Source organism: Heloderma suspectum, chromosome 13 (assembly GCF_057233095.1).
Source record: "Heloderma suspectum isolate Gila_16-S chromosome 13, 16-S_ref, whole genome shotgun sequence".
Classification (NCBI taxonomy): domain Eukaryota; kingdom Metazoa; phylum Chordata; class Lepidosauria; order Squamata; family Helodermatidae; genus Heloderma; species Heloderma suspectum.
Window position 1 is genome coordinate 22,769,964 of NC_139470.1, and position 14,910 is coordinate 22,784,873.

Consider the following 14,910-nt stretch of genomic DNA (forward strand, 5'->3'; position numbering starts at 1 on the left):
GTGAACAGAATGCTGGACTAAATGGACCTTTGTCTGATCCAGCAGGGCTCTTCTTCTGTTAGTGCCTTCCAGATGTTTTGGACTACAACCCCCATCACCCCCAGGCAACATGGCTAATGGCCAGGAAATCTGGGTGTTGTAGTCTAAAACATCTGGAGGGCACCACATTGGAAAAGTCTGGCATAAGCTCTTGTGAGCTAGAATCCACTTTGTTGGATCCATTAAGAAAGACTCCAATGAAGTTGAATCCAGAGGATCCAAAGAGGCCTCTATTTTAACCTGAGCACTGAACTGCAGTTGAGGGAAGTTCTCAGGGGTCACATGGTGAGTGGGGCCCATAAAAAGAAGAGCATATTTTAGTTTAAATCTCTTGTTGCCCAGGAACTGAGCCTTAAGAGAGGCATTTCAACCTTTCAGAATTGGGGGGAAACTGCACAAAAGCCAGGAAATCGCCAAATGATTGGAGGTCAGGAAAAGGCAAGTGAGGCCATTTAGGCAACCCCAGAAGGCCACATGGAGACTTCAGGAGAGCCAGATTTGCCCCTGGGCCTGAGGTTCCTCACCCCTACCCTCGTAGGTATCTATAAGCATGTGGGTATAGAGAAGGAGAAGTAAAATAGTAAACCATGGCTTCAAATGCAATGAAATGCAAAATGTAGGCTGGGGTTACACAACATGACAACCCAGAATATGGGGTGAGTACCGGTTGTTGTTGAATTGTGGGTTGTTGTGTTGTGTAAATGCAGCCATGCTAACAAACCATGGTTTCTTAACTATGAACAGACCCCGAAGAGAACCAATGGCTTGTTGTTGGGTTGTGAATTCTGGGTTGTTCATGGTTATCAAATCATGGTTTGTTAGCACAGCTAGGTTCACACAATGCAACACCCCACGATTCAACAACAACCCATACTCAACCTGGGTTGAGTATGCAGTATGAACCAGGTCATACAATCTGTGACAATTCAAGTTAGTGACCATTCCAAATGTCTCCCCAGGGAGAGTGTGGAGGTAGGGATGTACAAATCCCTTACCTGGTTCTGGACCAGGACTTCCGCGGTGGGGGGGAGGCGATCTGTCCCTCTCCCTGGAATCCTCCCTGGCCAGCTCTGCTCTGTGGCAAGTCCGCAGAGCTACCGGCCGGGGCTGCCCGCAGCTGGACCTCCATCCACTGCCAGGCTGCGGCCGAAAATGGTGGCTGCTGAAGCGGCCATCATTTGCGTCCCTCTGTTAGCAGTGATAGGCTACGTAAGTATTTACGTAGCCTATCACGGCTAAGAGCAGCAACGCAAATGGCGTAGTGGCTGCCATTTGCATCCCTGCTCTTTGCCGTGATAGGCTATGTAAATACTTACATAGCCTATCACAGCTAACTCAGGGAGGGAAATGACGGCCACAGACAGGGGCAGCCATCCGTGGCCACAGACCAGGGGCAGCAGATGGACTGGATGGCTGATGCCAGGTAACATCCATCCCAGGCGAGTTTCACGGGGTGGCGGGGGGGGGATTGCTCCATTCCGCCATGGACGGGGGGGGGGGCGGATTCGAAAGAATCCAGCCTCACTGGAGTCCATGGCAGAATTCTCTAACATCCCTATGTGGAGGGACCTCCCAGATCAAAAGGAGAGCCCTGGGAATCTCAGAATGCGATCAATAGCAAACACTACTTGGGCAGTCCCTCTCTGAAGCTTATTAGCTTTTCAGAATCCACTCTGGTTACCCGCCAGTAGATGGTTTTACCGTCCAAACCAAGAAAATAATGGCCGGTTGTCAACCCTGGCACAGAACCACTTTGCATTCTAACTCGAACAGTCAGCTGCCTTCCTGCCCCAAACAGCCTTATTAGAAAGCATTTTGTACATTTTTCAAATTATACTTGCATTGCAAGAAGGCATCTACTCCTCATTCCAAATCAGTCAGGACTGCTGAACATAAGGAAAAACAATTTGCCTTAAGGTTGCCAACATTTTTTTTTTTTCCTGGCCTGGTGCCTATAACTTTACAAGCAAAAATCCAATGGGTAAAACATTCTCTGCTTGTGACATACTGGGAGGAGATCCACTGCCTTTGTTTTGTTTTGTTTTGCTTGTCAGGAGAAAAATGGTGACATTCCTACTCTGCATGTGTTCAGAGGTACATGAACATAAGAAGAGCTGTGCTGAATCATGACAGTGCTTCACACTTGGTGGTAGTGGTGGTGCGTTGTTAGGAGAGTGAAGGGGCTTTGGATCTGCAGGTGCCCCCAAAATGCAGGTTGTGGAGGTTTGAGGCCTACCGAGGCAAGGAAAAGAAAAAGGACTAGAGGCCTGGAGTTTGGTGGTGGTGGTGGTGTTTGGGAGGGGGATCCCTGAGAGGAGCACTTTCATTTCCCTGGTTAAGATTCAGTATCATTTCCCCAGTTATGTTTCTTCAGGTTTGAAACAGTATTTTTGGTTTTGGGAGGAGGGTTTACAAAGAGAGAGTCAGAGATACCAGAAGAGTAAGAGCAGAGTTGGGGAGACCAGAGCCTGAAGAAGGAGCAGGAAGAAGCAACCTGGAGAAGTCTAAGTACAGCTAGCCTAAAGGAACTTGTGTTTTGAAGCTTTTAAATACTTTTAGTTGTGAATTGCTTGCTTTAATTTACCAGTCAACTGTTGTGGTTAAACCCCATGTCTCGCATGTCAGTCACCCAACATCTACAGCCTAAACCCCATGTTACTGGAAGGAGGAAGGTGGGACTCTAAAGGAGGCAAGAGATCCTTAAGGAGTTCCTCAGGGGGTCCAGGTCATAAGGGGAAACTTGACACAGGGATATATAGATGCCAGTGGAAGGATGACAGAAGGGGGAAGTTCTAGCATCTCACAAGAGAGAGAGCCAGAGACTGGAAGCGGCCTCTGAGAAGGCCCCGTCTGGCATTCCCACAGTATGTGTTTCCATTTCCAATGGCAGTGGGACTGAGAGAAGAGCCTCTCCCGAAGATCTTAAGACCTCGTCAAACTCATATGGGCAAAGGCGGTCTTTCATGTAGCCTGGTCCCAAGCTGGATAGGGCTTTATAGGTCATAACCAACACTGTGAATTGTGCCTGGAAACAGACCAGTAGCCAGGGAAGTTGTTGAAACAAGCGAGGCATTTGCTCCCTGCAGGGGTATTGCTAGACACTTAAAAGATTCTGGGACCAACATTTCCATTAACATCATTGGAAGAGTCCCCCACCCCAGCTTAATCGCCATGTGGAGGGGGGAACTGGGAGGGGAAGATTAACCTTCACCTCCCAACTATGATCACACCTGGGAATTCCCCCGTACATAGTAGCTTTGCCTCTGTACACCAGTTGCTGGGGAACATGGGTGGGAGGGTGCTGCTGCACTCCTGTCCTGCTTGAGAGTTTCCCATGGGCAGCTGGTCAGCCACTGTGTGAACAGAATGCTGGACTAGATGGACCCTTGGGCTCCAGCAGGGCTCTTCTCATGTTCTTAAGCTTGCAGGGGTCGGGGGACTTCAAATATTGGCACTAACAGACACGTAGGACACTGGGGTATAGACTTGGGGTTGTGGAGAATAGAGTCTAACAATGCCCCTGGCTCCCTGTAACCAGCCCTGCTCAATAGTCTGGCTGCAGCATTCTGAACCAGCAGACGTTTCTGAACAGTTTTCAAGGGCAGACCCATGCAAAGCACATTACAGTAGCTGTCAGGAATGAATCTGAGCATGTGGAGATGTCTGGCAGCTCAGATTCAGATTCAGAATGGGAACAGGGGGAGGCACCCTCCCAAGTGAGCTCAGATACAGCAAGACTTTCTTCCCAAGACCTTGACACATAGATAGCCTAGCCTGAATCCCCTCCCCACTTTCCTCCACCATGAGAACCCAGGTTTCAGAAGAGGAGGAGAGTGAGGGGCATGACTTGAGAGATGCTAGGGTCCATCTCAGAATGAAGCGGGAAAAGTGAGGGGCAGGGCTCAGGCGGTCCACCAGGTTGGCTGCTTATGGAAGCCAGCATGGGGGGGGCACCCTAAGGGAGGGGCATCCCTGCCAAGCAAGTCTGGCCAAGAAGTTCTTGCCCAGACTGCTGCCAACTTCTCTAACTTCCACTTCATCTCCTCTATTGATATTGGTAGCTGTGTGGATTAGCTGGTTCTATGCAGTCTGAGAGTTTCCTAGAATCTGCATTTGTAAAGAAGCTGGTTGTTAACTAATAAAGTAGTATAGCTCTAAGCCTTGTTTCCTGGAATGTGTTGACTGGGAGGGAGAGGACAGAGAGGACGAAGAAACGTGATAGTAGCATGCAAAACACAGACATGGGCAAAGCTTTCCAGTGCCCTACCAGGGATCTCTAGTGGGGGTGGGTGGGTAGTTTGATAGTTTCTCGGCTTTTGTGCAGTTCCCCCCTGCCCAATCTAAATAGTTGAAACGTCTCTCTTAAGACTAGCAGGAAGAGCTTTAAACTAAAATATGCTGGTATTTTTGGACCTGCCACTTTTTGCCTTTGGCCCCACCCCTTTCGCTTTGAGTTCCACCTACCATTGGAATGTGGCCCCGAGAGCTTTTTCGGAATGGAATTTGGCTCTCAGACTGAAAGAGGTTCAACATCTCTGATGTTGTACATGTGTTCTCCTATTGAGTTGTGGTCCATCCCAGTGGTTGCTCTGTGGTAGTGAAAGCAAGAGACTGACCGAGCCCCCTGTGGTTTGTCATTTGTGATGCTGCCATGCTTAGCTTCATTTTTTAGAGACATCCTTTCTTTCCATTTTGCAAATCTCTTCAGCTGGTTGGTTGATGGTTTTGCAGCCAAAATAAATGAAGCTCTGACTGTCCTTTTCCGGTTTCTCCTTTCAGATCACCCAGCTCAAGATTGAGAACAACCCTTTTGCAAAAGGATTTAGAGGTAGTGATGATATGGAGCTGCACAGAATGTCAAGGATGCAAAGGTAAAATCTTCCTAGATGTTGTGTATCAAGACAAAGATGGATGTCGGCTTTGAGCTGTGCCCTTGTATTCACACTCTGAGACCTTGAATGTACCTAAAGGTACATGAATTGGAGTAGTTGAATCGCTACTGCATTGTGTACAGACATACCTTTTCCTCTCCAGGGTTGAACTCCATGAAAATGGGTCTTGGAACTTTACAGCAGGAACCAGTTGTGTAGTGCTGATTGGCCCGTGTTTGTGCCATTAACAAGCCCACTTCTCCATCTTCATCCTTGGAGTGTTTTTTTTACTTGATTTTCTTTCTTTTCTTTTCTTTTCTTTTTTAAAGTGGTGACCTTTCACATGGCTGTGGTGCATGGCATCTGCAGGAATTTTGGGGTGGTGGTGGTGTTGACTAAGCTGCAAAATAGTCTGTGATTGTAACTCCCATGCATCGCACACACCACTGCAACACCCCTGTGCATTTTCCTTGTATGTGTACTTTGTTGCATAGTGTCACATTTCATGACATGTAGAAGCCTACACAGAGTAGCAGAAAATCCTTGGGATTTGATTGCACTGACACAGAAGAATTTTATAGTCAAGCTTCATGCAAGAGGTGTCATGAACTCCAGCAAGCCTTTATTTGGAGTGAGGGATATATATGAAAGAAAAAGAAAAACAGATGCACAGCACACAGCGCAGCAATCTTAAGGATGTCATAGCAGATATTGTATGGCATCACTGCCCTTATCATCACTTCAACAACTTCACATGAGTTGTCCTTAAATGATTTCCTGAATCTTAGAAGCATTGGTAGATGCTCAGTAGAACTGGAGTCTGTGGGGAGTGTTCTTTGGCATGGGAAGAAGAAAAGTACCCAGTAATAATGATCAGGCCTTGCTTATGGAAACTTCTGGCCACTTATGGTGGAACAACACAGTATGTGTCATTCCATTATTCTTTTTAAGGATGTTTTGTTTGGGTCTCTCCCCCCCCCCCCCGCTTTGGTTTTACAAAGGAAAAGATTAGTGGGGAAGAAAATGAGGCAAGTAGGAGCTAATCATAATGGTCATTGCACAATCCACATGCCACAGACAGAAACAGGATATATCTTAGTTTCAATGGGCATTGTCTCTTAAAAAAAGAAGATCTAAATGGGATGCAGGCTTTAAATGTGTAAAATTGACACTTAGGATATCTTAAAACTCAATCATAAGCATCTATCAGAGTTAACATCTTTTTGTTTTATGTAAAAAAGATTTGTGGGAGAATTTACAGAATGTCATGCATTATATTTATTATTACGGGTTTCCTAGTGGGCCCAGGGACTAGCAAGTTATTACAGGCAATAGGATCTGGGAGATGTCCTACTGTATATCATCAGGACCATCCAGGGAGCCCATATGGGGGCTCTTGTCCCAATTTGTTTTCCCATACACTACATGCACTTTACCATGCATTCCATTCTCAGCATATGCATATTTAGGCCAGCTGATGGTTCTAAGAACAGTTACCAATGGGGATTATGGGGCAGGGGGAGGGAGATGAGATAGTGTGCCATGCAGCTCCTCAGAATGTCATGTTTTCCCATCTCTTGTAGTAATAAAGAACCCTGTTGTGAAGGTACCTGTCTGTTGTGTGTTGCTTGGAGAGCAGGGTCTAGGGGTGGATTACAAGCTGAGCAGGTCACTCAGCCCCATTAACCAAAGCCCATCACCCATGTAATGGCCCTTGCAGGGGTGAAAGGAGCCAAAGGAAGAATTGACAGTTTTGGCTACAGCAGTGCCGACTCCAGGTTTGGGGCAAGACACCCTCAATGGGACCCCTCACTCAGTGAATCTGCCTTCTGAACGCCATTGTCACCAGCTGCATTGCTCCTCATCCTCTTTCTCGTCCTTGCTCTCACTTGCTTGCTTGACAGGAAGAGAGCCAGTGAGCAAGCAGGCTGTGGCATCCCCTGCTCCCCCTTCCCAGCACCACTGTTGTCTGGGCAGGGTGAGAGGCAGGCGAACAAGTGGGTTGCCATGGTGAAGAGGAGGAGCAACTCCAGGGGGTTCTTGTCAGAGGGCCCTTGCTAGGCTATGGGTCTTCTGCAGGTGCCCATCTATGCTTACCCTTGATGGCAGCCTTGAGTTGCAGGTGAGAAGACATAGACCAAACACCAGCTCTACCCAGTGAGAAACAACAGAGGGATGAGTCCTGGTACAAATTTCTCAGAGGCCAGGTGTATAACACTGACAACTTCACATGAGTGTATCTGCCTTTTTGCACCTGTCTGGTAGATCTTAGGGGTTCTTGCATGAAGGATGAGACAATCAATGCCTGCTGGTCATGATGGCTTTATGTTGCCTCCAGTATCAAAGGCAGTATGCATCTCAATGCCAGTTGCTGGTGAATATGACTGGGTTGCTACTGTTGCTAGGAATGAGTCAGAATTAATTCTATTTACATTTCAATGTGAATTTACCAAATTTGCACTTCCTGAACCTAAGCCTAAACCAGAATGCAGTTTGCTGCCCAAATCCATTATTTCCCAGTGTTTGTGTTGCAGTTCGGATCACAAGATCTGTGCAAAAATGCATACATTTCCCCCCCAAAAAAGATGTGCATACAAATGCATATATTTAAACCATGCACACAAAATGTGTATATGGGCAAACATGTGCACAGACACTTTATTCAGTGAGAAAAGATGCCTACATTTGCAAAAGTGTGTGCAAAAATGCATACAGTTGGAAAACACGTCCAAAAATGCAGAGTTTGAAATGACGCTCTTGAATGTGTATACAAACGTTCATGCAGCTGGGGGGAAAAAATCACTATCTGATGCACAATCAGGATGGAACCAACTTAGCAATGGAAAAATGAGAACCTGAGGGAAACTGAGCATGATAGGTTCTCCCGTGTCATTAAACTTATGTCCTGCATGTCGGCTTCCCACAGGTATCTGGAAGTCCACGATGGGAACAGAATATGACTAGATAGGCCTTTGGTCTGATCCAACACAGCTATTCTTATGTTCTTAGTTAGATAGATAGATAGATAGATAGATAGATAGATAGATAGATAGAAAAAACTAAAAAACAAAACAAAACATCAAGTAGATCAGAGAAGCCTGAAATCTATCTACCCTTGCTCTAGAATATCCATATGCACAACAGCTGTTCCTCATGTACGAAGCATCTCTTGTGTTTGAAAGAGAGCTCCTGGTTTGGGATATGAGAGGGCTTTGCTTCTGAAAATTCCTTTTGGAAGCAGTGTGTGCAGAGATGCCATGACATAAATCTCCTGTATCCCTAAATTATACTCTTCTCCTCTTCTTTCTGGCCATGTGAATGGCAGAGTATTACATGAGTGAATCAAAAGAGTGCAGGATGTGGTGTTGGTTATGCATAGTCCAGCACCTGACAACCTCAGCTTTTGAATTAGGAAAAAGAGCCTGTTTCTAGTACAGTTGCTTTAAGAAAGAAATCTCTACATATCCCAATGCAAATTCACCCCATCCATACCTTTTGGACCAAGGTATGGATTGGAACTTGGTTATCTACTATCTTTCACAGTTCCCAAATATTCCAGCATAGTTCTTGGCCCCTCTCAAAACTGTATCAAAATACATTGAGAAATGCATATTCGGAGAGAAAGTGTATTTTAAAAAGCATCGGCAGTAACCAACTCTGTCATTCCATTAGTGCAAATGATGTAGTGGCGCTAGTGGAAACTAGGTTCTGAACTATGCACAAGAGAAGAATCCCACTAAAGTTGACATTTGCGCAATTGGGGTTGTGCAACCAGTTGCACATAGCTCTTGTGAAACCCGCTGTACAATGGTTGTGCATTCCGCTTGTGCAACCAGTTGTGCAAGAGTAATGGGCAACTGCTTGTGCAATGGATTCAGTGGAGCTCTGCTAGCACTGTTCGTGTTTGAGGAAAGACACGGCTGAATACTGACCCATTTATTTATTTTCATAAATGCAAACTTCTTAATAGCAAATTCAGCTGAAATGGGGTTGACCAGATTTGTCTGCGAATACATGTGAAAGTGACAAGGACTGGAAATAGGCTGGTTGAGCCATCTGTAGTTTCTAGTCCTTATGAACAGAAGGATAGGCTTTGAAATATGTGAGCGATACTTGCTGAAATGTCTGGGGCAAAAAGGCTGAGTGAATAAATCTTTTCTGGTTGCAAGGTAGGGCTTCAGTGCCCTGTGTAGCTCTTTTCTGAGAACAAACAAAACCAGAACCATTAATGCAAAATTAGAGAAATCCTACACATCTGCATAATTTTATATGGGTTACACGCACCCCCACATTTTTCTGAGTGTAGTGTTTGCATTACTTTGGCCTTGAATTTTGATTTGCTTTTCATACCTTACCATTTTATGCTCACACTCATGGTGTGGTGGAAATAGGGATTACAGGGACACAGCATCATCACTTCTTTATTAGTAGGTATGCTGACATCATCTACCACCCCTGCTCAGACTTCCCTGTTCCCTCTGAGCTCAGCTGAGATCCTCACAGTAGCTGGAAGGTGGGGGGGGGGAGGAATTTTCTCAGCAACAAATACTGTTCCCTGTTGTTTTGCAAAATACTTTGGGACATCTTGGTTCTTGAATGGGTAATTAAGACTCATTAGATTCTTATGAGACTCTTATGAGACACCAAAGACCTGCTCCTAGTGGAGATGAAAACTGCTAGAATGGGTTCATTGATATGGATAAATTAGGGATGTACAGCTTGTGTAAAATCAGTTCTGTCTGTGTTTTGTGGGTTGTCAGGCGCCTTTCGTTCTGTTGTTGTTGTCTCCCTGTCGACAGAATCGGATTTTTTGCAGTTTCCAAATTTGCACAAATTTGCATGGGCAAAAATGCACAAATTCCCCCCAAATGCACAACCCCCCCATGCGCATTTCACACTTTAGCCTATGGGGGAAGTGCACATTTTGGGGCATTTTTTCTAATTGTGTATTTTCATATGATGAAATTTGCACAAAATTCCTGATGGTTAGAAAAACGGTTTACAAGTCTGTGGAATCTGCCCGATGGGGGGAAAGCCGGCCTGCTGCATAATCCATGGGTCGGATTCATAAAAATCCAAACTCATTTGTTTCTGTTGTGGATTTCTCTAACATCCCTAGGATCAACACAGCTGCTTGTGTTTTGGTCTGTCTTTGGGGCTGTGACGATGGGGGCTGTTGTGATGAGCATCTGCATTTCAACACTATACCCCTTTCAAGATGAGGCTGGACAGCCATCTGTTAGGGATGCTCTGACTTGGATTCCTGCATTGAGCACGGGGGCTGGACTCAATGGTCTTATAGGCCCCGTCCAACCCTACTGTTCTATGATTCTATGATTCTATGCTCCTACTTTGCCATTTTATTCTGTAATTTTCACACATTCCCATAGTATTAGTATTATTTATTCATTTCTATACTGACCCATAGCCAAAGCTCTCTGGGCAGTTTACAACAATTCCCATACACACACCCAGACGTGTGTGCACGTGTGTGTGTGGAAAGCAAGGGAAATAATCCCCCATCTCTTCACATCTTTCCTCACTCTGATTTCAGTTTCTTCTGGGAACAGCCGTGGAAACTCTTAAAGAGAGAATGGATTCCATTTCTGAGCTTTCTCCACTTGGCAGGTCACCAAAGCTGACATTCTGGCAGGCTTCAGGATACATCAGATGTTTGGTGTCTCTGACTGGAAGCTGTTTCACTGTTTTCCATGCCTGTTGGACAACATGGCCTCAACAACATTTGTGGTGAATGCAGAAGCAGCATTTTGATTTTAGCTCTTCCCGCTTCGGCTAATTTTTCCCCATCATGGGCCTTGTTCAATTTTACAAATAATTTGTTCAGTTGTCACAGCAATAATTCCACTCTCGTGGTTTGGGTGAGACAAAGTTGTGCCTTGATCTTACATTTCCACAGAACTCCTTGTCCTGGAGATGAGTGTGATGTCTTCATCAGTAGTTGTAGACTCCAGTGGTCCTGATTTACCAAGGGATACTCCCTATTTTCTGGGACTTGTCCCAGAACTTCCTAATTAGGTAATCGGTGGTAAATGCCTGCCTCTATTTCTGCCCTTTTGTGCAGGGTTGGGCAGAATGGTTTGTTGAAATGTTCGTAGTGTAAGTGACTGGTCAGATTTGACGTATTGCTGACTTCTGAGCTCTGCAGGGGTCAAGAACCAATCCATCCCCATAGCTGTTGCTTGGAGGCCCACTGAGGCTGGCTTTTGAACTGTAAGCTACCTGCAGCAGCAGCAAATCCATGTGCTCCCAGGAGGGGCATGTGTTTTGATGGTGTCATCTTGTAATTAAGAATTAGCATCTGAGTTTGTTATTTACTTACTTACTTACTTCTATAACTCCTAATAGCCAGAGCTCTCTGTGCAGTTCACGAAAATTAAAGCCTCAGAGTGCTACATAAAACAATATAAAATACAGAAGCTTAAAACCACAATATAACAATACAACCAGAATAAAACCTAGCAGCAATGCAGAGATTTAAAATACAGAAAACCAGATCTAGTGTGTGTCCTTCTACATGTGTTGGGCTGATGACATGTTGGGACAGCCCCATGGTTGCCATGATGGCCATGAAGTCCTGAGCCACCCCAGGTACAGCGACTTCAGCATGGAAGTTGAGATCCTCCAGAACCATCATCCTTAGGAGTCCTCAACACCAAGTCCAAGACCACCTCCATCAGCTCAGGCAGGGAGTCTGATGGGCAGTGGGGTGGGCGGTACACCACAGGATCCCTAATCTGTCGGTACCCAGCACAAGGTACAGATACTCAAGATCCACACTCGAATGAGCAGGAAGCCTAGAGAAGGAGATTGAATTCCTATAGACCATGGCCACCCTCCCTACCCAGCCCTCAAGTTGGTGCTGGAGCTGCATGGAGTACCCAGGAGGGCACAGCTGGGAGAGAGTAACCCCTCCCAGTTCCCGCACCCAGGTCTCAGTAATACATACCAGGTCATTGTCGTGTCGTGTCCAGACCAAACTCTGCTCCGCCAAAATGTAGCCACCACCACACCGCCAAGCTGCAGTTCGATCAGGTGGTAGAAGGATTAGCTGGCGCAATGCACCGTTACCAAGGTACGCCCAATTGTACAACAATCTTCAAGGAGGCTCCTTCTGCGTATCCCATACATACCAGGTCAGCCCCTTCATCCACAATCAAATCATGGATGAGGGAGATTTTATTTTGGACCATGCTGGCATTCAGCAGCAGCAGCAGCACCAGACCCAAGGGCAAGCTGGCAAGGCCATCAGGAACCATCTGGTTGGGGGAAGAACCAGAAGAGGGGATAGCTGTAAGGTATCTCTCCCTTCTTCTTCTCAGCTGACCTGTTGATCCCGCAATGCCATACCTCCCCCTACCCATGACCACAGTTATGGTGGCATCCCCCCAACCCCCTGAGTCAGTCAATGTATTTCCCAGACACATATTAAAAACGTTTTTTTGTTTTTTTCCTCCTTTCTCACAATTCATTTTCCTTATGTTATATATTTTAGATTGTAAGCCTGAGGACGGGGACTGTCATATGAGGAATCATTGTAAGCCCCTCTAGCAGCCTTTAAAACAAGGAAGGAAGGAAGGAAGGAAGGAAGGAAGGCAGGCAGGCAGGCAGGCAGGCAGACTTTAGAACGCTCCTCCCGCACAGCCCATATTAACACAGGGAGTGATCTCATCCCACAATCCTGGTGCCACCATTGAAAATACCATTTCCCCCCTTCAGAGATTCCCGTGAAGTGTTCAAAGAACACGTGGAAGGGGAACACAGGGCTACGTGCATTGGCTCCACCCCCAATTCGAATGTCTCTACAGGCTCCCCTCCCTTCCACACATTTGGGAAAGATCTGAAGCAGAAGCCTGTGCACATTCATGTCAATGAGCATAGCCTTCCCTTCAGACCTCCCATCTAATAGACTGCTTCACATGTGACGCAAATCCATGGTTTATTTAAACCATGGTTTGTTGCCCTACCCAGGGTTTGTCTGACAGATGATCAAACAAACCATGTTTTGTTTTCTCAGTCCCTGGGTTGCTTGCCTCCCTCCTCCTTTGCCCACTCCCTCCCTGGATGCCAACTGCCCTTGCAGCACTAGGGATGTTGGAGAAATCCACAGTGGAATCAAATGAGTTTGGATTTATATGACTCTGACTGTGGATTCTGCAGAGGACCCACTTTTCCTGAGTCACGCAAATTCCACGGATTTGCATAGGGATGTCAGATAATTTCTCCACGAATCTCAGGGAGGCCAAATGCCAGCGCATTTGGCCCCCCGAAATTGGTGGAGAAATGGTCTGCCACCCCCCTGCCACCCCCGGGACGGGACTTACCTTGCGCAAATGTCCCTGGCGGCGGCAGCTCCGTGGTGGTGCAGCGGTGGTGTGGCGGCGGCAGCGGCCGGTCTTCCAACCGGCTGCCGCCACCGCCATTTCCAAGTAAAAAAAAACAAAACGTGATAGGCTACATAAGATTTACGTAGCCTATCACGGCTAGATTTTTAAAAAACACCGTGATAGGCTACGTAAATGTTTACATAGCCTATCATGGCTGAGTGAAAAAAAAAACACAAAAAACCGTGAGTACGCAAATGCCTTATTTTGGCATGTGTAGTCTGCGTAAACATTTACGTAGACTACAGTGAAAATAAGGGGAACGCTATTTGCGTTCCCCTTATTTTCGCCGTAGTCTACATAAATTTTTACGTAGACTACACGTACCAAAATAAGAAACGCAAATAAGAAATGCACGGTTGTTGTTTTTTTTCACTCAGCTGTGATAGGATACATAAACATTTACGTAGCCTATCACGGCTGATTGCAGGGACGCAAACAGCAGCGGCTATGGCTGCCGCCATTTGCGTCCTGGCAGGACAGGATTCGCGGCGGGAGGGACGGGGCGCCTCCCCCCTGGCCAGAATTTTGGGGGGAGGGACGGAGCGCCTCCCCCCCCCACGAATCAACTTTTGGGTTCAGGTAAGGGACTTTTGTACATCCCTAGATTTGCAGACCATTTTTGTTTTGTTTTGTTTTTTGTTTTTTTTTGTTTTCTGGACTCTTAAGCAAATTTAGTTGTAGAAAAATATGTAAAATATGTAAAATAAAAAGAACACCGGCTGAGAATGTTCATTTCCCCCATAGGCTCAAGTGTGAAAATGCACATTTTGGGGGGATTTGTGCAATTTTGCAAGTCCAAATTTGCACATATTTGGGAAATTGGAAAAAATCTGATTACACCAATAAGTGGACAATGGAACAAAAGCACCTAATAATCTGCGAAATGCAGATGGAATGGATTTTACAAAACCTGTACATCCCTATGTTGCACTGCAGTACTTGCATGTAAAGAGGCTGGGGTTTTTGATCACTCTTGCACCTCTGTAGCCTGGCAAAACAACCCATGAACAACCCATAATTCTGGGTTCACGCATAATGACAACCCATGGTTTAAACAACCCACAGTTCACAACTGAACAACAAACCATGGGTTCTCTTCATGGGTTGTTCATGGTCAACAACCCATAGTTAACCCATAGTTCCGGGTTCGCACATAGCGACAACCCACAATTCAACAAACCATGGTTAATTAAACAAACCATGGTTTGTTGTTATGTGTGAACTGGGTCAGTGTATAGAGGTCTGTGGAGCAGAAGGATGTTGGAGTGGGGCCAGGCTATGGGGTTCCACTGTCCATTCCACATGTGCTCTGAACTGAACACATGGAGGAAGTGTCTTTATGGGGCTTTAGTCAGCCATGCCATATCCCCAACAGTGGCAGGTTGCAAAGCAGGACCTCTAAGGAGGCCCCAAATGGAAAATGTTCCTGAACATGTTCTAGTGCACATTTTTGGCTTTTTTTCCCCTGCAGAAACTTTTCCATCTCATAAATTCATTAGTAACAACATATGGTTGACAATTGCAAATACGGAATTACGTAGGCTTGGCAGTTTCAAAAGTTGTAGAAGAGCAGTTCTCAGAATGTCATGAACAGT

General features: G+C 45.9%; 1 protein-coding gene across 2 annotated transcripts in view; it reads left to right on the plus strand.

Moving 5' to 3' along the window:
• TBX5 (T-box transcription factor 5) overlaps positions 1-14,910 on the plus strand; it is an 89,048-nt gene that overhangs the window by 45,297 nt on the left and 28,841 nt on the right. For both annotated transcript variants that reach the window (XM_084820298.1, XM_084820299.1), the window contains exon 6: positions 4,819-4,910. In XM_084820298.1, coding sequence (XP_084676424.1) covers positions 4,819-4,910 — 92 coding nt within the window. The remainder of the gene's footprint in view (positions 1-4,818; positions 4,911-14,910) is intronic.